This window comes from Budorcas taxicolor, chromosome 18 (assembly GCF_023091745.1).
Source record: "Budorcas taxicolor isolate Tak-1 chromosome 18, Takin1.1, whole genome shotgun sequence".
Lineage (NCBI taxonomy): Eukaryota > Metazoa > Chordata > Mammalia > Artiodactyla > Bovidae > Budorcas > Budorcas taxicolor.
Genome location: NC_068927.1, coordinates 23,661,436 through 23,687,335, shown reverse-complemented (window position 1 = coordinate 23,687,335; position 25,900 = coordinate 23,661,436). Strand labels below are relative to the sequence as shown.

Genomic DNA, 25,900 nt, shown 5'->3' with positions numbered 1-25,900 from the left:
TCTTTCCCAGCAGGGTCTTTTCCAATGAGTCAGTTATTTGCATCAGGTAGCCAAAGTATTGGAGCTTCAGCTTCAGCACCAGTCCTTTTAATGAATATTCAGGACTGATTTCCTTCAGAATGGACTGGTTGGATCTCCTTGCAGTCCAAGGGACTCTCAAGAGTCTTCTCCAACACCACAGTTCCAAAGCATCAGTTCTTTGGCGCTCAGCTTTCTCTGTGGTCCAGCTCTCACATCCATACCTGACTACTGGAAAAACCATAGCTTTAACTAGATGGACCTTTGCCAGAGGAGTACTGTCTCTGCTTTTTAATATGCTGTCTAGGTTTGTCATAGCTTTTCTTCCAAGGAGTAAATGTCTTTGAATTTTTTGGCTGTGATTTTGGAGCCCAAGAAAATAAAGTCTGTCACTGTTTCCATTGTTTCCCCTTCTATTTGCCATGAAGTGATAGGATCAGATGCCATGATCTTAGGTTTTTTAATGTTGAGTTTTAAGCCAGCCTTTTCTCTCTCCTCTTTTACTTTCATCAAGAGGCTCTTCAGTTCCTCTTCGCTTTCTGCCATGAGGGTGGTGTCACCTGCATATCTGAGGTTATTGATGTTTCTCCCGGCAATCTTGATTGCAGCTTGTGCTTCATCCAGCCCAGTGTTTCTCATGATATACTCTGCATATAAGTTAAATTAGCAGGGTGACAATATATAGCCTTGATGTACTCCTTTCCCAACTTGGAACCAGTCCGTTGTTCCATGACTGGTATTAATTGTTGCTTGTTGACCTGCATACAGATTTCTCAGGAGGCAGGTTAGGTGGTCTTGTATTCCCATCTCTTGAAGAACTTTCCATAGTTTGTTTTGATCTACACAGTCAAAGGCTTTAGCGTAGTCAATGAAGCAGAAGTAGATTTTTTTTTTTTTAATTCCCTTACTTTTTCAGAGGATATTGGCAATTTGGTCTCTGGTTCCTCTGCCTTTTCTAAATCCAGTTTGAAGATCTGGAAATTCTCGGTTCATGTACTGTGGAAGCCTAGCTTGGAGAATTTTGAGCATTACTTTGCTAGCCTGTGAGATGAGTACAATTATACAGTAGTTTAAACATTCTTTGGCATTACTGTTCTTTGGGATTGGAATGAAGACCTTTTCCAGTCCTGTGGCCACTGCTGAGTTTTCCAAATCTGCTGGCATATTGAGTGCAGCACTTTTCACAGCATGATCTTTTAGGATTTGAAACAGCTCAGCTGGAATTCCATCACCTCCACTAACTTTGTTCATAATGATGCATCCTTAACTTTGGACTCCAGGATGTCTGGCTCTAGGTTAGTGATCACACCATTGTTGTTATCTGGGTCATGAAGATCTTTTTTGCATAGTTCTGTGTATTCTTACACCTCTTCTTAATATCTTCTGCTTCTGTTAGGTGCATACCATTTCTGTCCTTTATTGACAGGAGACAGACACGAGTTCAGTCCCTGGGTCGGAAAGATCCCCTGGAGAAGGGCATGGCAACCCACTCCAGTATTCTTTCCTGGAGAATCCCATGGACACAGAAGCCTGGCAGACTACAGTCAGTGGGTCACACAGAGTCCGACACAACTGAAGTGACTTAGCACACATGTGTTTCCCTAATAAGAGCTAGGAATGACCCGTATGCTTAGAGACTGTCTGCCTGCCACTATTAAAAAAAAAAAAAAAATTGGAGTTTTTTTGAATTCTAAGATTGTTTTCAAGCTTATCCTCCAAATTAAGTCAGCCTAACACTATTATTCAAAAAGAACCTCTTCATTCTATCTCATAAATATCTTACCTAATAACTTTGCAGAATTTCATAGCCTACCTTTTGTATTCTAAAACCTTCCCTTCTAAATGGTGCTAAAAATGGTATTATAACATCTTTGCGTCAAATAATCAAGAAGCTTTTTTTTTAGCATTCATAATCCGTACTGTAGCCAAGAAAGAAATGTTAACGGGTGTGAAGGCGGGGAGGAACTGTGTGCCTAGGAAGTGAAGTATTAGAAACTTTCACTGGAGCAAAGTTTTGGCTTCTTAAGCTTTCATATTAGACTATACATTACATCGCACCACTGAAAGTTTTTCCTTCTCCAGTATATTTGAGGTTTTAAGTTTCTGGATTTATTATGGCACCCAGTAGCAGAGCTGAAGTCAAGTGTTTTCAAGGCTTCCATTAGAAATTCCTCTTCCAGAGTTTATTGCTTGACTGTTTCAAATTATATGAGAGAAACTTGGCACATAGGTTTGAGAGCTGGATTACTTTTTTCAACATAAAATCTAATTTATTTTAGTTTGTTTTTAATCTTAGCGATGGGCCAACAGCTCTTCTCATAGTTTTAAAAGATTTGATCATAATTCTAAATAATATGTCTGCAAAAAAAAGAAAAGAAACCACATTTTCCAACTTAATTTTGTATAGGTTTGTTTTTTTTTTTCAAAATCCCTGTTGAAAAATATGAGAAATTTATTTTTACAAAGCACATAATTAGTGTGCTTGATATCCATTTGCAGATCATTTCACCATGTATAATGCAGCATATATGAATTGGTGCATGACTGTCTGAGTTCATCTGAATGTGTTTGCTATGCATTGTTATTTCTGTTCAAATGTCATCATCCTGAAGACTTCATGTTCCCTTCACAGCACATAGAACAGGGCAGGAACATATTATATGGCGGTCACTTAAAATATTGTTCATAAAATTAGCCCTGTCTGCTCTTCAGAGGAAACCAACCTGAGGCCTTCCTCTGCAGGCAGAGGTCTAGGACCAGCCACTTAGCAAGGACTCTAGCTCCCTCTTGCCTTCGAGTATCCTTCTCACGTTCCTTGTCAGCTTTCCGTGACATCTCCTTCCCTCTTTCCTCTCTCACATATACCCGCATTCTTTTACTGTATTTCATCTGTGTAAAAATGTTGATTGGCAGATCTGAGATGACTTTTCATTGTATACCTTTCTGAAGACCAGGCCACATTCATCACAGTGTTGCTTTTAACTTTCATGCACTTTATATCATCGACTCTTCACTCTCAGCTTAATAGCAAGTGATCTTTCCTTTTCACTGTCCCCATCAGAAATTCCCCATCATAATGATAACCATTATCTGTCATGCTTAGTCACTCAGTTGTATCCATCTCTCTGCGACCCCGTTGACCGTAGCCCACCAGGCTCCTCTGTCTGTGGAATTTTGCAGGCAAGAATACTAAATACTAAAGTGGGTTACCATTTCCTATTCCAGGGAATCTTCAAGACCCAGGGATCAAACCTGCATCTCTAAAGCCTCCTGCATTGGGAGGTGGATTTTTTTACCTGGGAAGCCCCAGCCATTATGTATAGAGCCCCTAAAACTTTAGAATAATTATTAAAGATTTCCAGGTGCTATGTTGTTTCAGAACATGTGTACTCTGTAATGAACTGATTTTTTATTTAAAGTACCACATTGTTATCATTGTTTTCTAAATACTACTTCTGTTGTATTTGTGCCTACTCATTGGGCATCATTAGTATAAAACACCAAGTCACCTTTCTTGGCAATACTATGAAAAGTTTAAACTCCCAGGACTTTAGGAAATATTCAAGAAAGCATCTACCAATTAGACCACTGAAAGTTTTTCTAAGATACTTACTGGCCTTTTTCTTACAAAGAAATTTCAAAATTTAAACCTGCTGTTTATATGACCCTATGAGGCTAAATGGGTTGTTGGGACTTAATTTTTTGTTAATGTCATCACATACTAGTTGTTATTCATACATATGTCATATATATTTAATCTTGAAAATATTAACATGCTTAAAAACAAGAAGAATAAAAGATGAATTACAGCTGAAAATATAAGTAGAGATTGAAATTATTTGAACAATGTTCTGTCCTTCTGTAACAGTAAATGTCACTCACTGTTGAGCAGTCAAACCAAGTAATTCTGGAGAAAACAGATAAGTTAATTTTGACTTTTAAATATGAAAAAATATGCTATTTTCTATTGAGCTATTCAAAAAATATTTTCCCTTCATATTATTATTATTTTTTTAGTAAGTAAAAATAATACTGAGGGGAATATTGGTGAGCATACTGTTGAATGTGTGCTTGGAACTACTAGATAACATGTTTTAGACACATAATTATTTTAACATTGTGTTAAGACTGTACTCTGGGCAAGATCCAGGTTCTTGGACTTGTTTATCTTCTGTGTGAGGACAACTAACTGTCTGATGCCAAAATACAATGAACTTTCAAATATCAAAGAGGAAAATTAAGTATTTCAAGTCCTCAGCTGGTTTACAGATGTGTGAGCTTTGTAGTCCATTTTCTGGTTCCAGTAGGGCATTGTGACAATTTTTCCAATATGTGTATACTAGATAAGTTTTGGAAGTAAAATTACTTACTTTAAATACTGAAATATTTTCTGAACTTAAGATTTTTGTGTTTATTTTTCTTAGAAAATGAAGTTTAAAACCAAGCCTCACAATTTTTAAAATACTTTTGAATGTAAAACATATTAAATTAAGGAAACTTCTTTCTCTGTCAGGAAAATAAATGCCTTTTGAAAACAGGTATTCATTTAGATCTATGATTAACCTTTAACAAGATCTTCCTGTTAAATTCTGCGTTTGCTTTAATCTCAGTAGGAAAAATACAAACTTGTATTGCAGCATATAGAGTTTCTATATACCCTATGGACGTTAAATGATCTCTTACAGCTACAGGCACATCTGCAACATATTTAAATGCCAGCTTTGGGCATTATTAGTATAAAATGCTAAGTCACTTTTTTTTTGGAAATATTTTGAAAAGTCTGAACTCCAGGAGGAAACTCCACTAAATGATAATCTTATGATACCATTTGTTTCAAGGGAGTTGTAGAAAGATGAGTAGCTGTATGGCATATTTTTCATTTAGAGAAAAATAATATGATAGTCCTCCTTAAAATAAGCCTGAAGTTTGGTGGTGGAATGATGGCTGTGCTAAAGACTGATATCCTTTTGCACATCTTTCAGGACACTATAAAATGATACTGTGTAGAAGTGACAAAATCAGATATGGGGCTCCCTTCAAACTCTGAGAGTCTATGTGTTTATGAAAGTTCAAGAATTATTATTGGTTGGTTTTAAACAGTAAGTCTATCCTGAGTGTATAATAAACTAGAAACCTCAATGACTAATAAGCATGTGTGTAAATTTTTTTCTGTGTAACAGTCAATGAAAAATTATAGTCTCACCACAGATTTTTTTTTTCCTTTTGTCTTGCATTTTTAATTCTGTCTCTGTCGTTCTCTTAAATACATCATTGAAGGTCAAACATTCGGGACAACGTAGAAATGATTAAGCTTCATAAGCAACTAGTGGAGAAAAGCAATGCCCTTTCAGTAATGGAAGGAAAATTTATTCAGCTTCAAGAGGTACTGTGATAAATTATTTTATTAGGGTGATATATAGATACAGAGGTTCAAAAATAATGTTCAAACTTTTTTTAAAGTAGAATGGCCATAACACTAAAAAGTAGTTTTTAAAGATTGCTCTTTTTATTCTCGTGTGTATTATTTCCCTTCTGATATGGTTAGTTATTTATAACTTAATTAACTGAAGAAATAACTGCTTGGACTTTTTATGAATACCTGTGTCATCTTAAAATAATAAACACATTTATCATAAATCATCTCATGTCAAGAAAATTTATTCTTCAGTCCTTTTATCTGAAATCATATGGGCATATAGCAATGAAGTTTTAGATGTTTTTGTATATATCTTCAGTTCCACACATTTATGAAGTATTTAAGATAGATCAGTGCTTAGAATAGGTTAATAACCAAGTTTTGTTAAATCTATTTTGATATGTGATATTTTGTTTTTTTACTACTAGTTTCAGAAAATATTTGAATACCGATCACATCTCCTGTTAGTGTGTTTGTTTTAAATCCTCACCGTTCGGGTTGATAGCACACAGTACTCTTGTCCCCATGATGGTTTTCACAAGGACTGTGGCCCCACAGGAATGTGCCATCAGAGCATTCCTGTTTATTGGCACTGCATAATTAATATAGTTTCTGGAATTAATGAACTCCAAAGCATTCCAGATGAGCAGAATTCATATTAAGCAATGCTTTCTTTGAAGTACTGAAACAAGGAAAGCAGTAAATTGATGCAAAGCATAGGGTCATCTGAAGCCTAAATTCACTGTTGAATTAGATAAATATTTTCAACCATACTCTGGATAGTGTTTTCCATCCTGCAGTAACCTCTTTAAATGTCAAGTAATACATTGCCTTCCATATAAATGTGAGTGTGTATGGAAGAGAAATTAATTAGAGAGTGGGATTGATAGTGCTATCAGTAGATAGTTGGGAAAAGGAGGTTTAAAATACATGTAGTTGAAAGCCATCTCTAAAGGAGGAATTAAGAAAGGAATTAAAGAGTGGCTCTACATTCATTTATCACTTCGACTGTTTTGATTTCCATTTTACAGTGACTCCAGGTATTTGTACGTATTTGTTTAATACCATGAGTAGCAGGTGTCTTTGACAACACAGATACCTCTTTTGGGATTGACATTGGGTAGAGATTTGAGAGGTTCAGACCAACAGCTTCACTGAGGTAGCCCAAAGAAAACTAGTTAAAGGTAGTATTCTATAATAATACCAAGATTAACAAAAATTAAACTCAACGATCTCAATATCCATGTTTTTTTTTAAAAATTGAAGAACTTCAGTAGAACTTTAATGATTTAAATTAGCAGAGGAGGCATTACGTGTTATGGTCATACAGACTATGAAAAGACTTCAGTGTAATCACCTTTTTTATTTCTAAAAGATGTATGTGGCATTTAAGTATATAAAACTGAATTTAAAACATATTCATAAGTAGATCAATTTTTGAAATGACTTCAGTATCTATTTTATGAAATTGAAATTCATAATTGTATTAAAATTAGAAGCTAACCTTCCAAAGCTGTTTATCTGGTGTGGCAACAAATCTTTTCAGTTTGAGTATTTGTGATCAGAATTTATTTTTAACCCATGCAGCAGCATTTTTTAGACAGCATTTCCAACCACTGCACCCACAGTGAAATGAAAAAAAAAAAAAATTATCTGCTAAAACTAAGTTACTCACTGGTCACTATCAACAAGTCAAAAAACTAGGGAAAAATAAAATAAAGGACAAAACCAGACTGCATTGTGTGACTCTGTGCTAAAATATTTTCTTCCTCATGCAACCCTTGGGCCAAGACTACCTTGTATGGAGACATTATGCATTGTATAGTAGCACATTAATACAGTAGCACGTATACAATGTTGGTAGTAAACTTTATAAAGAATAAACTGTGTAACATGAACTTCTGGAGTAAATTCATTTTTTGGAATGGTAATCATTCATTCAAAGCAGAATCCAAAAATAGTTTTGAAAGGATTTTCTTTTTGTTTTTTAGAAGCAAAAAACTCTCCGGATCAGCCATGATGCCTTAATGGCAAATGGAGATGAGCTAAATCTGCAACTTAAAGAACAACGTTTAAAATGCTGCAGTCTTGAGAAACAGTTACGTTCCATGACGTTTTCTGAAAGAAGAATAGAAGAGGTAAGCTCCTGAAATATTTAGCCATTCGTTGCATTAACACTTGTCTATAACTGTTTTGAAAAAGTCAAATAGAGACATTTTAAATATTATATTGACTTCAGAATCCTAAACTACATCCATGGCACTTTGAGGGCACCCAGTAATATGTGCATGGCAAATCGGTACTTAACAATACTTACAAATGTGCTGAGATCCACTGTGTATCTAAAGGATTAAGGATCCGTGAGGAAAGGAAAACCGTGGCTCTTTTTTTAACTATGACATTTTTAAACAGATACCAGATTACCTGAGGAACTTAACTGTCTCAGTCTTAACAGCTTATTAGTCATTTGAGATGTCAGAACAATTAAAGGAATATATCTGTCTCTAAGGAGGAGAATGTTCTGCTGTATAATGTCAGCAATTTTGAGAAATTATTTTTTTTCTAAGAAGTTGTTTGAAAACTCATCTTCCTATTCATGTTGCTTCTCATGTTTCCCAGCTAGCACAATCTTTCTGTAGTCTGTTAACCTTGTCCTTAAAAAGAATGGAAATGAAATAAGATGCCTACTTTCTCTTGTCATCTTGGAAGAATCTTTTACAGTGTCTCATATTGGCATCAAAAGAGAATTTTGAGAAGGGAATGAATTTTAAGAGTACTCTGATCCATGGGAAAAGGTTGTAACAACAAAATATACTGGTGAATTAAACTGAAATACTAGAAATAAATTCAGAAGCTACATTTTAGTCATCAATATATAATTATTGGCCTATATTTATTTCTAAAAATATTATTCATTTATACATTGGGATAAAGCAAGGTATACAGTTTAATTTGTTCAGTCATTTGAAAGATGTACGACTGTTTCTTTGTAAATTCCAGGTAACATGAGAAATTGTGTGTTCAGAGTAAATAGTGATTGACACAATTTGTTTGAACCACAAACCAAAAGAAAGCTTAATCCTTTAATTTTGGGAGGGGAGGAATTGGAAATTTATACAAAATGAATATAATGATGAAATCCATCAGGGAGGAGAGTAAAAAAATATTATGTTTCCCCAAACCTAATAGCAAGCTTTTAACACATCCTTTATTGAGTTTTGGCACATGTTGCCATAAAGCAGTGTATACGTTCTTAGTAAATTAAAACAGAAATATTAATTTCATGTTTACTTAACAACTTGGAAAAAGCTGATGCTAAATTAGATACAGACAATATACATGGCCTAGTTCATGGCTGCAGTGTAGAAATCAAGACTGAAATATGTTTGTCTCCTCATTTTTTTTTTTTTAATCCCTAGGTGGTTTTATATACTTAGTGTGTAATTTTCTTTTCATTTCAGCTGCAGGATAGAATTAATGATTTAGAAAAGGAGCGGGAACTTCTAAAGGAAAACTATGATAAACTTTATAACAGGTAAATCATGATTCCATGTGTTCTCTCCTTCTCTTGTTTGAGATCTTTTCTATCAAAACACTGAATGTCAGGAAACCTAATATTCATGAAAGAATTAGCCACATCTGATTATAAGAAATCTATACATGTAACAAAAGAAAAATAAGCTTTTTTAAGGGATTGGTAATAAGTTCTTTAACCTGAACTGCAGTCAGTTACTAAGAAAACCATATCACTTTGTTGTCAGTAACAGCTGCTATCATTTCTTGAACACAGACTGCAAGTTTGCAGGCACTGTAATAAATACTCTGCTTATGCATTGTTATAAATTCCTTACAACAACTTGGAAATGTAGGCATTATTAATGCCCACTTTGGAGAAATTGAAAATAAAATAGAATTAAGTAAATTTACCTGAGTTCTTAAAGCTATGAAGTAATAGAGATCATATTTGAACGTCTCTTGGTCTCTTCAAGCCCTTGTTTGTTCTGCTGGGCTACCCAGCCTATTAGCTGAGCCTAATTCCATTGATGAGAAGCAAAGGTCTTTGTTTTTTCTGTTTCTTAAAAAGAGAAACACAGCATCTTTATTCTAAGATGTATTTTAGAGAGCTGCTTTCCTTTTTTTTTTTTTATCTGCTTCATAATTATGGTATTTTATAAATTAATCCTTTCTAGTAATGTTAGAAACAATTCTGCTCCACAGCTCTGTTTAATTAAGTGATACACACGTGTGTGTACTTATAAGTCTTTTCAGTGTATGATACGATAAATGATAAATACAGATTTACCTGTAAGTAAATTTTATATGTATTGACATATATATTTATGTTAGAGCTGATATTCAACAGTTGCTTCTAGTTGGTCACATTCTGAAACATCAGAAAATAGCTACAGATATACAGATATAGCTACTAATCTACAGATACAGCTTTAACTTTTTAACTGGGTTTTGTTTGATATGTTTTGTAAGCTAAATTTACATCTTACAAATTAAACAAGTAGTAAGGAGAGGCTTTTATTTTGGTTTACTTTGAGAAGATACCTAAATTAATGTTACGCGTCATTGTAGAGTATCACCTACATTGCTTATCCTAGTGTTAATTATCTTTGCACAGTGGCTCATTATATTAGTTACCAGTAGCAAGTTCAAACATCCAAGTAACATCTTGGGCTCTCCAGCAAGGACAGACTGGCTAAAAATCTTTAGGTGGAATTTACCTTGGACCCCCTTCCAGATCATATAGCCCTAGTGCTTTGTTCTGGTCCTACTCTCATCAGCCCTGATTAATTTTATGTAAAGCATTTATTATCCTATTTTATCTGTCTGTATAGAATAATGCATCGGTTTATATTGACATATGCCTGTTTAGTAGTTGTATGTTTGAAATCTTAAAATTTCATTGTATAGATCACACAGTCACCATATTATATGGCAGAGAAAATAATGTTATCCCCATATCTTACAAATGAGGGAATTAAGACTCAAGAAAAATTAAGAAACCTGTACAAAGTCAGTTTCAGCATTGCTGAAACCCAAGTACAAGACTAGAATCCATTTCTTCTGAATCTGAAACTTGATTTTTTTCCCCTATGTTTATCTCTCTGATTTTAATTGCAGTGGAAAATTATATGTGCAAAATAGAAACATTCATGGAATAATAGAGCTCTCACACGTTTTGAAATTTTTATTAATTTATAAATATTTATCTTAACATCTTACAATTTCAAGTAATTTAGCATGATCTTAATACATGAATATAAGTGCCATTTGGTCATTACTTTTACATTTTCTACTCCCCTTCAATGTGAGAATTTACTGAATATACTTTCTCGTAATAAAAAAACATTAAACTTTGTTGGGAATAATGCATAAATGAAATTTTAAGAAAGGCATGTTTTTCTCAGAGTTTATCATCATGAAATTTATCTTTCCATATTAGAAGGTGATCTAAGAGTGTAAATCTGACTTTGGAGGGTTTTACTTTAGTGTTTTGTGCTTAAGCAACCTTTTTTTCCCTGTCATATTAAAAACAGACTTCATTATGCTGCTTATACTTGAATTTTGTGAAGTGTGTAGAAGTAAATGGGTATAATGAGTGTCAAAACATTTGTGTCAAAAAAAAATGTCACTTAGGGACAAAATCCAGCAAGCACACATGATAGTAAATAGGACTATATAATTCTCTTAATACAGATTTTTAAATATATAATGTGTTTTCAGAAGCATAGTTGAAAAAACTCTACAAAAATCAACATCCTCCCCAGGATTCTTTACAGCTCTTGGATTTCATGGCAGTGTTATTCATCATTGCCAATAAGTAAGGCTCATCACAAACTACATGTATTCTGTTTGGTTAGTCATAGTGATAGCATGTTGTTAAGAGGAGAGCATTTGTTTGTTATTCACAATTGGCTGGTTTTCAGTAGAAAAATGTGATGTGCAGATTGCATTCTCATCTTCCTTTTCAAATGGTATTTTGAATGTGTTTATTACTTGACATATGACATATTAGAGAATCATCTGGTAAGATAAAATCTTCATGCTAGTATTTGGTATGAGCCATTTTTAATATAACATGTTTGATACTTTGCCAAGCAATGAGTATAACTTTAAGAAATGTTCATTATAATTTTTTGCAATTAAATCTTTCAATTTGGTCAGAGAGAAAAGCTATACTATAATATAATAAAGCTGTGTCCCATTTTTGAAGTTAGTATATAGTTTTAGGGTAATGCAGCTGATGAATGCAATAGTCCCTCAACTATAATGTATATCAGTAACCTGAAAACAGTGAAATGGAGGTTTCACCCACCCTATGAAACCTCCCCACCTGCCCTTGTCCCTCGCCCCCAACACCATTCAATTCAGATTCAGCCAATTTGAGTTTTGAATCCAGAGACTGTCTTAAAGGTGATTTTAAGGTATTAACTCCTGAGAGACACTAATCCAGTACATATTTAAAAGAAGAGTTGGTCCAGTTTCTGAAGATGATATTAACCATTTTAAGAATTGAATGATTCAAGTTTTTACAACGTGATGGTCATCTAATATCCAAAATTTAAGGGCACGCTGCTGACCATCCATAGAGTCTCTGTGTTCTATTTCTGTAAATCAAACACCTGACCCCCTATAATCTTCTAAGAAACATGGAAACTCATATGATCCTAAATGAGCACTTTGTGCTTCTCAGAAATCAAACTGGGTACATGGGGCAATCATTTTTCCTTTAGTAAGTGAAATATCCCCATGTTAATATGCATTTAATTTCCATTAGACCTAACTAAGGTACCTATGGATTTCCTTATGGAGGATTAGAGCTTATTCTTCCCTCTCTCTCACATTAGGATGCCCTTGAACATTGGAATAAAAGGAATTCCTTCTGTAAGAAAAAAGACTTTAGGGTAGAGGTGAACTCTTCAGCTGTTTTTTTTTTAATCTTACCATGTTGTTGATCAAGGGTGTGTACCTACAGTATGCTGACCCATGACTGCCAGTGGACATGCCAGTGACCGCAGGAACCAATGGGCATTCCATTGCAGATGGATTGTTTATCACTGCAGCAACATAATGTAACAATGAAATGTGCACAAAGACCAACTATGATCCCTTCCTCAGTTGTCACTGTAGGCAATGTACAAAAACATTTTCATGAATAAAGGGTTCTCAAAGACTGTTCACATATGCAGATTTAATCATGTACACAGCCTCTACAAAGAAAATGGAGCCAGATGTGGTTTACCATTTATAGTTACACAGATGGCTCCAAGCATAGAGGAATACAGTAAATTCAAAAGGAATTCCTCATGAAACTCCAGTGGAATGTAATCCTAAATTTAGAGGGAAGATAGCAGTTGACTAAATTCAGAGTGACTTATGCTGATTTACACTAGTATTTTGTGGGTTTGGAAAAACCAGGCTGCTAAATTGTTCTTAATTTAAACACATACAGCTTCTGATGTTTCTGCCAGATTAACTGTTGGTGATCTTTTTGCTGGTACTAATGCTGTTGGAACACTACTGTTTCTAATTTTTAGTGGCTGATATAATGTATGGTTGTGCCTATTTCATCATGCTAATTTTTTTTTCCGGGTAGTACATGTTTTTAATAATATAAAACACACACACACATGCATACACACATAAACACTCACGTATATGCATATATGTGTATGTGTTTGGTATACATAATTTGACCAGACGTGGTATAAAAAAAATGAAAATGTAAGGGGATATTCTTTACTTCAGTATTTAAAGTACATATTTGGATTTCATTTAAACCTAGGTAACTCTACCTTTGATAAAATTAACATAAAACATTGATATATCAGATCCATGTATTTTTTTAAGGTTCCATATGTGAAATGAGAACACTGATAGAAGAAACAGATGTCATATTTAGAGAAACTTCTAGAATTCTATTTACTTTTAAGGTCATGTTATTTTAAATGCAATAAAAACATTCAAACTGTAAAATAAATACACAGTTTTTTGTTCTTTTGAAAGATATGCCTCCCAGAAAAGTATCTCTTTTTGGAATAAAACCTCAGACTAGCTGGGGGCAATATTTACGGCAATTTTCAGTAACAAGTTTCAGCAATTTTCAGTAACAAGTTTCTTTTCCATTTACTTCATCATCAGTTCAAAACCAGATTTAGTAAATTTCTGCTTCCTTCACTGGGTTTAAAAATAAGTAGAAGGGTCAAAGCTGCTGATAATTATTCCGTCATATCAAGCCTTAGAGATAATAGTTTTCTGCTGAAATACAGATCAAGATCAGTTTTTCCAAAACCTGGTTATCACCTGGGGAACTTTATAAAACTATGAATTCCTGGGCCCCAGGATCTGCATTTTTAACCTAGCACCAGTGTTTTAGGCCAGTGTTTGGAAACCAGTGACCTAAACAAATGTTTACTGTATACCTTCTGTATACTACTTGGTTATTTTACACCTGATTCTTCCAATGTCCTGTGTCTGATCATTAGTAGATTTTTATGATAGTTTAAACTGCTACTTTTATTAGTGAATAATAATTCTATCTGTAACATTATTGTCAAGGTGCTCTCATTGCATTTTCACCCCAATCATGTGTAACAGTGTAAAACTGGTTGTTCTTAGCCTGCTGCTGTTTGCTTTTTAGGAAAAAAACTATATGATCACTGCTGTTTAGTATCAGAATCGCCATCATTTTGTGGCCGGTATTTTCTGGACGTGTTTTTATCACAGACTCTTTAAAAGTTCAAACTCTAGAATTAACGATCAGGTGGAGAGTCCCTTTTCTCTGTTAAGAGGGTGCATTCGTGGGAGAGGATGGTTTTGTCTGAGGTCTACTGCTGAGGTTTGGAATTGTGGATTCCTTTGGACTATGTACAGTATCTGAATTCCTTTAGTAGTCCCACAAAAGCTGCACACTGCCAACTTTTCTGGCTTTAGAGCTCTAAATTAAGGCCAGTTCCTTTGCTCATCCCACAAACTCTTTCATGTTCCCTAACCGCAGCCTGAGAAAGGCGCCTTGGTTTCAACAGCAGCAGACCAGCATATGTTTACTTAATTCCTAAGACATGATGACAGTGGTCTCTGTGCCACTAAAAGCTTTTCTCTTTATTATTTTCGGTTGACGCTGATTTCCAAGCTTTCCCTGCCTGTCACGTGTGTCTTGCAGTGCCTTCAGTGCCGCCCATGAAGAGCAATGGAAGTTAAAGGAACAGCAGCTGAAAATACAGATTGCTCAACTTGAGACAGCCTTAAAATCCGATTTAACAGACAAAACTGAAATCCTTGACAGATTAAAAACTGAAAGAGGTACATATGAAATGACTACTGACTTACTCATTTTGGACATGCATGTTATTCGTCGTTATTCACTGACTTGATAAGTACTCATTATGGTGCCTGTTGCTTTGCCAGGCACCTTGCTGCGTACTGGGGACACAGCCTGTATGAACAGTCATTCGCTTTTATGAGTTTAGTGATTGCTGCAAATTTCCCTTTACTCAGCTTAGCATACATGCCAAACAACTTAGTTTTCCTCAGAGTTACTCTTGTTCAGGTTGTCTTTAGTTTGTTTAATTTTCCTAAATTTATTTAACTCAACAAGTGTTGATTGAGCACCAGTATGTGCTAGGCACTATTCTAAGTTCCAGGGATCCAGCAAGGAATAAAACAAAGAGCTAGTCCTCATGCAGCATAAATTTGAGAGGGAGAAACTGATAGTAATTGAATAAATATGCAGTACATCAGGTGGTGGCAAGTGCAAAGGGGGAAAAAAATGGCAGTGGAAGACAGCCGAGAAGGGCGGAAGTCTCTCTTGGCTGTTTTTGATCTGGCAGACAAGGAAGACCTCTCTAACAGAGAAATGTCGAATTCTACTCTGTGACAGAGAACTTAAATACAGAAGCCTTGTCAAGATGTCCCTGCTAAAATAATAATCATTAATAAGTTACACTTTATGAGTCCCAGATCTCACCCTTCTTGTCTCATAGAGTAAAATAATTTATAACTAAAGTAGATGTCTGCTCTACTATCTTATACACACGTATACTCACAAATGCACAACCAGGAAAGTGAATTATTTGCTCCAAGTGTTGTATGTGTTTGCTCATCTGCTAGATAAACCCACTGATTAAGGTTGCTCCTTTTGAACATTTGCAGTTCAGTTGCATGAGAACATTTAAATGTTTAATACAGACTCAGTTAAAAAAAAACAATTACATATCTAGGCAGTATCCTCTATATTGATTTAGATCACACTGCCATATTTTGTTAACTCCAGGAAAGATGTTTTTCCCATTTTAATATCTCTGAATTTGGGAAGCATCTTTTTAGCATCACTAAAAAGGTGATAACATTTTTTAAAATTATGATCTGATTTTTTTTTTAGCATTTTAAGAAGTCTGAAATTGGAGCACATCTTGTAATCAGTGGGGTCTTAATCTCAATGAAATACATATGCAGTATTTATATTTACCAAGTGGTTAAATTCGATGGCAAATGGTTTCTGAATTTTTTTCTAGAAGATTGTGAGTAGAATAAAATGGTGACATGATTTCTGACTGGGTGGATATTTTAAAGTTTCTACGTCAAAGATATATAGTTCCTGATTTTAATGTGTAGCATTTTATACCTAACAGAGTGCTTTGTTTAGTAGTTGCTCATTAAAGTCTTCCACCAAAGTAGAAATTCTCTATATTTCCTCTCTTTTCGTTCTAAAGGAAAGAGAAATGAAATAAACCTTTCTCCTTTGCTTTCTGTTCTTCCCTAGATATCAAAATTTCCAGACTCTCATCTTTTCACATTTATATTGTTCTCTGGAAAGAAACTCTTAAGAGGATAGACTCTTAGTGGTCTTTTTTTGTTGTTGTTAAGAAAACCTATTTATTGCTGTTGGATTAATTCTGGGGGTTCTTATAAATTCTTAAAACAACAATTGCTAAGTTATTTTAATGCAACTAGTGCATTCCTTATCTTTTTTTTTTTTACTGGTTCTTAAGTCTTTTCAGATTTTTTAAATAATGAAAATAACTCATGTGCATTATTAAAAAAGAAGAGTCCAATAAACAAAAAAATTTCTTCTAAAAGTCACTCAATCCCACAACCCACAAAATAATCACTATTATTTATATATGTCTTTCCAGAGTTGTTTCTATATGTATACATGTAATTTAATGTGCTTTTTTTTTAAAGTACATGTATAAATCCACATCATTCATAATGGCTGTCATAGTTTTCCATTGTGAGAATCTGCCATAGAGTTTAACAGCCGTCTATTGATGAATTTTTAAATAGCTTCAGCTTTTTCAAGTGTCATGAACATCTTTCTGCACAGATCTTTACACATTTATCCAATTATTTGCTTAAGAAAAATTGCTAGAACCAAATCTTTTTTTAAATACAACTGTTATAGTTATTTTTGTTTGAATACCTGAAATCTACAGTTCTACTAGTTTCAAGTTTTTGTTTCTTTGTGAAAATGTTCAGATAGATTATAAGAAAAATAATACAGCCTTTAAACAATTTTTTTCCATGAAATATTAAACCAAAAATTGAATTTTTCTATTTAAGGAAATCTTTTAATATTTAGAAAATTCCTTTTTGTATTACAGATTTTGAAATTGTTTCGTTTTACTTAGAAGTCTCTTCACACATTTACTGTCTTGTGTATCAAGTGTTCTCTGCCAGAAGATGTTTCCCTGGCTTCTTGTAGTCATTCATCTAACTGGCAAATTATTTTTAGAGAATACTCACCTCTTTATTCAAGGTACAAATTAGTTTCAGATTGTGTGAATATGTGGGGGAAGGATATGTAAATGCAGTTTGCATTTGGTTAATGCTTAAATTAACTGCATGTGTTTAAGGGCCTGCTTTTGAAAGTTCCTTTCTATCTTTAGCTGAAATGCATAATTCAGCATAATACATATGGTTATATTGATCACAGCTGAAGATATTAGCACAAAGGAGCTCTGAAAATTGTTTAGTTGAATTGTTCTCTGCACTCTGCTTATTAATGGTGTGCTTGAAGAACATAATTTTTAAAAAGTGAAATGTTATCTCATTTGAATAAAATGCTGTTTAGTTTAACCAGCTTTTTGTCAAATCATAAGGTAAGGAGGTTATTTTTCATCTTGTACAGAGTGCTTTGATTTTTCTTATTATAATTCAGCAAGTCTATTTCCTCTTTGAACTATAACGTCTCCGTACTTTTAAAGTTCCAGGAGTTATACCCCCCCAATAAACAGTTTAAGAAAGGAAAAATTTAGTAGATAAGTCTACATAAAATTCTGTAGAGAGAAAGTTATTGTTACTCAGTAATACCTTCTCCCATTAATAAATTATTTTCACACTAATAAAGCCTTGGTTTTAAAAATAACCAGTGAAGTGGGGACGTGGTTGTTGAAACAAAAGTCAGTAAAGGAAGGAACATTTGAATATGTTTATTTACAGCAGTAACATACACCCTGGTCTGAAAAGTTGAGAGACCAGAAAAACTAGAGCATAGAAGTAGTGGACACTGCATCTGGATGGAGCAGTCCGGATGGAGCAGTCATGTCCTTACACTTTAGGTCCCCCTCAGAACCTCTAAAAGTTTCACTGGCCAGAGAAGGAAATTACAGTATCCCTAGGACCTTGGTTTTACATCTTTCTCACTACATTTACCTTCTTTTTGTTACCTAATCTGGATTTTGTTTTAACCTAATCAACATCAAATAAAGGGTTTCACATTATTGTTTTACTCTCTAACCAAAAAAATTAATTGATCTCATAATAACTCACATTTATTATTAATCCTAATTTTTAGTTTACAGATAAATATTTGAGCTTTACCTTAAAATTTTTCAAGTATTGTTCACATTGGAAAATTCTTTCATTAAGTTCACCGAATAGTAGCAGTTTATACTCTAGGATAACCTTTTAAACCTTTCATCAATAAGAAAAATATTTACATATTTTATATTTAAATGGTTTTACATACCCTAGGGTAACTTTTCTTACTTCTTAATTTGCCAGAAATATGTCATATTACAAATTTCTAATTTAATCCATTTCTTAACTGTGTGATTTACAGTTTTTACTTTTATGTAGCATTTATGTCTTTGGAACACAAAGCTTTATGAAAGTCAAACATTTTTGTATAAAGTGCAATCAGTGTGCAAACGTATTCATGTAAGAAATTCTTGGCAAATATGTTGATTTCCCTTTTTTTTTTTAAGAAAAGGAAACAAAAATGTACAACTTGAGTTGAGGATTTATGATAACCATAAATCTCTGTGAGCAGGATGAAATTAGTAGAGACACTTTGAATGACATGGTTTAGAGTCAGTCCACAGGGAGAGAACAAAGGAGAATACTTGACCACCACAACGATGTCTAGTGAAGAATACACTTAAGAACATAGGACTGAAGGATAGATTTGTTAGCTAGCCATTATGCTTTTTTTTAAGTTAAGCATATTTAAGGCAAAGGGTAAAAATTTCGACTCTCTATGGATTTGCTGTCTTCTGTAGCTCTTCCCTGTACCCCCAGCTTGTGGGTCCTGGTGAATGAGCACATAGGCAAGGGTAACCTATCTCCATCCTATAATGATAGCTCCGAGTCCATGTCCTAATTAATAGCATGAACTCAATAAATAAAGAATGCCCATGAATTGTTATTGATACTACCATGCACTGGTTGAGAATCCATTTCTCACACCTTAACAGAGTTATTAAAAAATGGGGTTGATGATAATTATGGATCCAAATTATTACCAGAAAAATTATCTTGTTTTAATTTAAAAAGACCTTATGTTAAATGGGGAAAAGCTAACTCAAGAAAGTCGATTTTAAAAACACGAAAAGACACAATTTTTTTTTTTTTGCATGCCTTTCAGGACCCTTAATAAGTAAGTAAAAGTCATAGATTTAGAAACATATTTTCTTAGGTATTTTAGACAGTATGTTCCTTTGAAGTCCCAGAGGCACAATTTCCTTATATTAATACTGTGAACCTCAGTCGTAAGTTTCTGATAAGCCAGTGAATCATATGGTGGACACATGATAGTGTGTGTTTCTTCCTCACTCCCCTGCTGCCTTTGTCTAAGGTGCTAGCTTAATTTCCTCTCTGGCCAGAACAATACTAGCTCAAGCTGGGTGTGTATCACAAATTAAGTTAGAATGTGTCTTCTACCTCTTTCTCACTTAACTTTCTAATTGTGTTGACTTTTTTTTTAAGACCAAAATGAGAAAATCAGTCAAGAAAATAGACAACTCCAGTTACAGTACCTGGAACAAAAGCAACAACTTGATGAACTTAGAAACCACATGAAGTTTTACGACCAGGTGAACCATTTTCTTATTTAGGAAATGAACTCCAAATTTTTATCTAACTACTTTATACGTCAAGAAAACACTGTACCACAAAGCAACAGAATATAAATATACCACTTAGTTTATTAATCCATGGTATCTTGCAGCTTATGTTCCATGAAGGTACTCTGCGTAGTTGGAATATCTCTTGTACTTTCTACTAATACCTCATTGTGAGCTTTTACTTACTCTGTCTTTTGCAGGAGAGTGATATTAATGCTGATGAATTGAGTGAAGCTCTCCTGCTTATAAAGGTAACTTTCTAAACTTCACCATGAATTTCATGTCTACATATAAGTGTTTCAGCATAATGATGACCCTTATCTGCAGAATGAATTATTCAGGAAAGTGGTCAGGTGACATTTAGTTATAGCATATACATATTTCATAATGACATCAAAATCACATTAAAGTAGACCTCAAAAACTCATGTTTAAAGCACTTTCTCCAACTGTAACAAACATTTCACTTTTATGTGCCCTGCTATAAATCTAATCAACAATTTTCTGTCCTATGAGACCTTGGTGCACCCTATTATCTTAAGTAAAATATTGAATTATACATGTCACCAAAAGATATTTTCCAGTTCTAGAATATTCTGATATTTATAAGAAGACACAAGAAAATACATTTCTTTTCTTTTAGGTCATCACATTGTAGATTTTAATCACATGAAGAAACAGAAAGAAATGTACTTGATTTTTTTTTTTTTTTTTTGCATCCTGGAGGAATAAACTTTTTCTGTTTCTCTGTAATTGTTCCAAATATCTATCCAAATATTGTATTCTATATCAGGACTGCTTTGTTCCTAATGGAAAATGAAAATCTGTCTGTTTTCAGTTAATGATTTCTTGCTATATCTGTGTTAATTCACAATTACATTTTAGAAACTCTTGTTTTGGTAATAAAACATGTTTTTGTTTTAGGCTCAAAAATCACAAAAAAATGGAGACCTTTCATTTTTAGAAAAAGTAGACAGTAAAATTAATAAAGATCTAGAACGGTCCATGAAAGAGCTGCAAGCAACTCATGCAGAAACAGTGCAAGAACTTGAAAAGACAAGAAACATGTTAATTATGCAACATAAAATTAATAAAGATTATCAGGTACTGTAATGCACTAAATCCAGAAGATAGGGTTCCTATAATATTCTACTGATGATTTGAATTTTAAAGCAGTATCATCTACTATCGTCTATTATAATCTATTGTCATGTGTTACCGCATGCTGGGAATTTAGCCTTGTAACTGGATACTTAGACTAAAGAGTTCTAAAACAAATAATTCTAAGTCCTTGGTTTTAGAGAGCGAACTGTGGCGATGAATTCCCCCTTTACTAGTGTTAGCACACTCTGCAGCTGAGTTATAGTTTCTCCTGAGGTCCTGCCACAGCCATGTTTATATTAGCTTTTAACTAATGGGAATATCACTCCTTAAAAGGAATCCAGAGTTGTGTGGATTTCACTCCTGATTAATGAACATCGTCAAGCATAATTTTCTAAACTGTAAGCTCTTTGAAGTCAGGAAACAATGGTTTACAGCTCCTGGTATCCCCGGGATCTAAAAACTGCTTGAATCATAGTTGCTTTAAAAAATTTTTTTAATGGAACAGATCCTAAGTAATGAAGCTTGTTATCTGTATTTTATTTAGATGGAAGTTGAGGCAGTGACCCAGAAGATGGAAAATCTGCAGCAAGATTATGAACTTAAAGTGGAACAGTATGTTCATCTTCTTGATATCCGGGCTGCACGCATCCAGAAACTAGAAGGTACAATGTGCACAGTTCTTTGTCCATGGTAACTAGAGGAATGGATTTTTACAACAGTTGAAAATGTCATCCAAGTGTACACTCACAATTTCTTTTTGCTCTTTTTTTTCCCCCCAATTTATTAACGATAATAGTAATTTACCAGAAAGGCTGATTTTATCTGATACTTCTCTACTCAAGAATTCCCTACTGCTTTTTTAATTTGGTGTCACAGGCAAGATTTCAGAGTACTTCATAAAGTACCACAGACTAAATTTAAGCACCTCATTTCTAATTTCTCAGGCCTCTCAGCCAAACAAGTCTGCTGTTTGCTCTTGGTCAGATTCATCTCACTGGCCCACCACCACGCCTTTGTCTGCTCCACCTGAACCTCCTTTCTTCTCTGACTCCAAAATATAACCCTTCCCCACTTTGAAATCTAACTCAGTGCATGCCTGTGTCGGGAAGCTGGCTCCCATTACTCCTAGCCACCCCTCTCCTTGAAATGCCCCCACAGGGGTTTGTAGACTTTAGCAAGTAAGAAAATAACATGGGGAACTTGTTTCTTAGGTAGCTTCCTGGGTCCTACTCCTAGAGATCCTGGAGCCTGTGATTCTGTATATTTAGAAATAATTCCAAGCAATTCAGATACAGGGGTAAGACTATACTTTGAAAAAGACTACCTCAGCACTTACCACTTTTGCTCACACATACTCAAGGGACATGGATTTGGGTGGACTCTGGGAGTTGGTGATGGACAGGGAGGCCTGGCATGCTGCAGTTCATGGGGTTGCAAACAGTCGGACACAACTGAACAACTGAACTGAACTGTACTTAAAAAATATGCTTGGAGATTGTATTATGTAAGTGTTCTTCACGATTGCAGTTTCGCATATTCTCTATGACTACAGTATATAAATTCTCCAATGATAAATACTTCGTCTCTCTTTCATGTTCTCTGCCATGCAGCACTAAAACTCGGTGATCTATGCCAACAGTAATTTTGCACTCTTAAAGATCACTGAGAATCCAAAAGGCATGAGTTTATATGGGTTATACTTAAGATATTTATCATATTAGAAATTAAAAATGAGAATTTTAAAAATATTTGTCATGCTAAAATAATAAACCCATTACATATTTAACATAAATTACAGTATTTATTTTTTAAAAGCTGCATTTTTCATATCAAGAAAACAGTGAGACGAGTGACACCGTTTTAAACTTTTTAAATTGTTTAACATTTTTGCAAGTCTTTTTAGTGTCTGTCTTAATAGAAAACAGCTGGGTTTTTATATCTGCTTCTGCAGTCAATCGGTTATGATATCACACATCCTGTAGATTCTGGGAAACCCTATTATATATTTGTAAGAGAATAAGAATGAGAAAGGCAAATAACATCTTAGTATTACTTTAAAAATAGTTTTAACCTCACAGACCTCCAGAACAGCCTCAGGAACCCTCAAGGGTTCCCAGACCACTCTCTGAGAACCACTGCTCTAAGTAGAAGAATTCAATAAATAATCTATCTGACTGAACAGAGTTTCTGAAAGTCAAAGAGCACGTGTACCTTTTATTTCAAGTAGTACTCAATAAAAATTTGCTTAATGAAATTTTCATGAATAACAGGAAGGTCATATAGTTTGAGATTTTCATTCCTTTCAAGTGTCACTAAGTCTTTAGCAATATATTTTATTTGTTTCCTAAATTCTTTGATTAATTCCATAAACATGCTCATGTTCCTAACATATCCAAAGTGCTAGGCAGTGAGAATACAAATAGGAAGAAAGCTCAAACTAGCAAGATGTCAACAAGTAAGTAGACACACTTTACTGTGAAGAGTGTGAAGTTAGGAAAATGAAAAAGCTACCTAGGAAACATTAAGGAGAGAATGCCTGTTTATATCTGAAGATTCAGGGATGACTCTACACAGTGGGAGTCTTTAATAATGACAGAATTCACCACTAATAAAAGCAGTGAAAGGCATTCCAGGAAGTAGATGAGGCAGATAAAAATGCCCTAAATGTGAAGCACCACCATTGATTTGAGAAACCGCATATGATTTCATCAGTTTGGAACTCAGGATTGGTAAAGGAGGAAAACCTGGAAATAAAACTGGAAAAAAACAAATGCTGAAGGCCGTGTTTGCCACCTGAATGAGTCTGAACCTTATTAACCCAGAGAAGCACCAAGGAATCTTCGGGTAGGAAGTAGTACACAAAACCACATTTTGGAGACTATGCTATAGGTATTGGGAAGAATGAGTAAAATGTGAAGGAATGAAGAAGTTGGGCTCCATTAATAATCTAGGTAATAAGCACTCTGGGTGTAAGTAAGGTAGCATCAATGGAGATGGAGAAGACAGGGACAGATTTGCTAAAGACTTAAGGAATGTTTTTGAATAGCAGTGACCCTACAGATGTGGGGAGCCCAAAGACAAAGAGCAACCTAGGGTGACTCCATGGTATCCAGCTTAGGCACCTGGATGTAGGCTAACAACATTCACTTGGAATTCAAAGTCCAGAAATAACTAGAAGAGAATATGATGAGTCATTCTCCTTTCAGTGTATTAAGTTTGATGTGCCTAGAGAGTATCTAGACAGAGGGCTCAGCAAGCCACTTAATGTGTGAGTCTGTTATTTAGGAAAAAAATCTCAATTAAAAAATTGAGTCTTCAGTATATTGATAGTAACAAGTTATAAAAGGGGATGGGATTACTAATTAATAGAGAGATGCAAATAAAAACTACAATGAGGTACCACCTCACACCAGTCAAAAGAGCCATCATCCGAAAGTCTACAAACAACAGGGCTTCCCTGGTCCAGTGGTTAAGACTCTGTGCTCCCAATGCAGGGGGCTCAAATTCAGTCCCTGGTCAAGGAACTAGATCCCACATGCTGCAGCTGAAGATCTGCATGCCACAACTAAGACCTCATGCAGCCAGATAAATAAAAAAAATTTTTTAAGTCTACAAATAACAAATATTGGAGAGGGTGTAGAGAAAATGGAATCCTCCCACACTATTGGTGGGAATTATAAGTTGGTGCATCCACTATGGAAAACAGTATGAAGGTTCCTCAGGAAACTAAAAACAGAATCACCATATGATCCAGCAGTCCCACGCCTGGGCATAAACACAGACGGAATTATGATTCAAAAAGATATATGCACCCCTATGCTCACAGTATTACTGTTCACAGTAGCCAAGCCATGGAAACCACCTAAATGTCCACCAGCAGAGGAGCGGATAGAGAAGATGTGGTGCATAGATACAATGGTGTACTGCCCAGTCATAAATGGACAAAAAAATGCCTTTCGCAGCATCCTGGATACAGCTAGAGATTATCATACTAAGTGAACTAAGTCAGAAAAAGAAAGACAAACACCATGCAGTGTCCCTTATATGTGAAATCTAAAATATGACGCAAACAAACCTATCTACAAAACAGAAACAGAATCACAGATGTAGAGAATAGACTTGCGGTGGCCAAGGGGGAGGGGAGGGGGGAGAATGGTGGACCAAGAGGTTGGGGTTCATAGATGCAAACTATTACATTTAGAGTGGAAAACCAACGAGGTCCTACTGTATAGCACAAGGAACTGTATCCAGTCTCCTGGGATAAACTGTAGAGAAAAGCAATGTATATATGTGTTTACCTGAGTCACTTTGCTATACAGCAGAAATTAGCACAAGATTGTAAGTCAACTATATTTCAATTTAATTAATTAAAAAATAAACAGGGATACAATTACTCATGAAACATAGACTAAAAAATAAATAAAAACAGAAGCCTAGCAAACCAGCAGCTGCTGCTGCTGCCACCGCCAAGTCGCTTCAGTCGTGTCCGACTCTGTGCGACCCCATACACAGCAGCCCACCAGGCTCCCCCGTCCCTGGGATTCGCCAGGCAAGAACACTGGGGTGGGTTGCCATTTCCTTCTCCAATGCATGAAAGTGAAAGTGAAGTCGCTCAGTCATGCCCGACTCTTAGCGACCCCATGGACTACAGCCCACAGGCTCCTCCGTCTGTGGGATTTTCTAGGCAAGAGTACTGGAGTGGGGTGCCATTGCCTTCTCCAAGCAAACTAGCAGAGAAACCCTTAAAGAATAAGAGTGGTAGGAGGAGAAGCAGGGCAGATGACGACATGGAATCCCACAAAAGTTCACAGAAGAGGATGTGGTCTTCATTGTCAATTAAGCAAGGAAATCAAGCAACTCAGTAGTGGCCACAGGGCTGGAAAAGGTCAGTTTTCATTCCAATCCCAAAGTAACACAGGACCAAAGTCCACTCACTCTAGAAATCAGTTGGTTATTGGTGACTTTTTCTGGACTAGTTTCACAAGAAAAGTAAAGCAGATGCTTTT

The 25,900-nt window shown here is 34.9% G+C and overlaps 1 protein-coding gene across 1 annotated transcript in view; it reads left to right on the top strand.

Annotated features, from left to right (window-relative positions):
* Positions 1-25,900, top strand: part of RPGRIP1L (RPGRIP1 like) — a 97,894-nt gene that overhangs the window by 19,201 nt on the left and 52,793 nt on the right. Inside the window, exons 7-14 of the mRNA XM_052656275.1 lie at positions 5,296-5,401; positions 7,426-7,572; positions 8,896-8,969; positions 14,610-14,749; positions 19,655-19,761; positions 19,992-20,042; positions 20,715-20,894; positions 21,439-21,556. Coding sequence (XP_052512235.1) covers positions 5,296-5,401; positions 7,426-7,572; positions 8,896-8,969; positions 14,610-14,749; positions 19,655-19,761; positions 19,992-20,042; positions 20,715-20,894; positions 21,439-21,556 — 923 coding nt within the window. The remainder of the gene's footprint in view (positions 1-5,295; positions 5,402-7,425; positions 7,573-8,895; positions 8,970-14,609; positions 14,750-19,654; positions 19,762-19,991; positions 20,043-20,714; positions 20,895-21,438; positions 21,557-25,900) is intronic.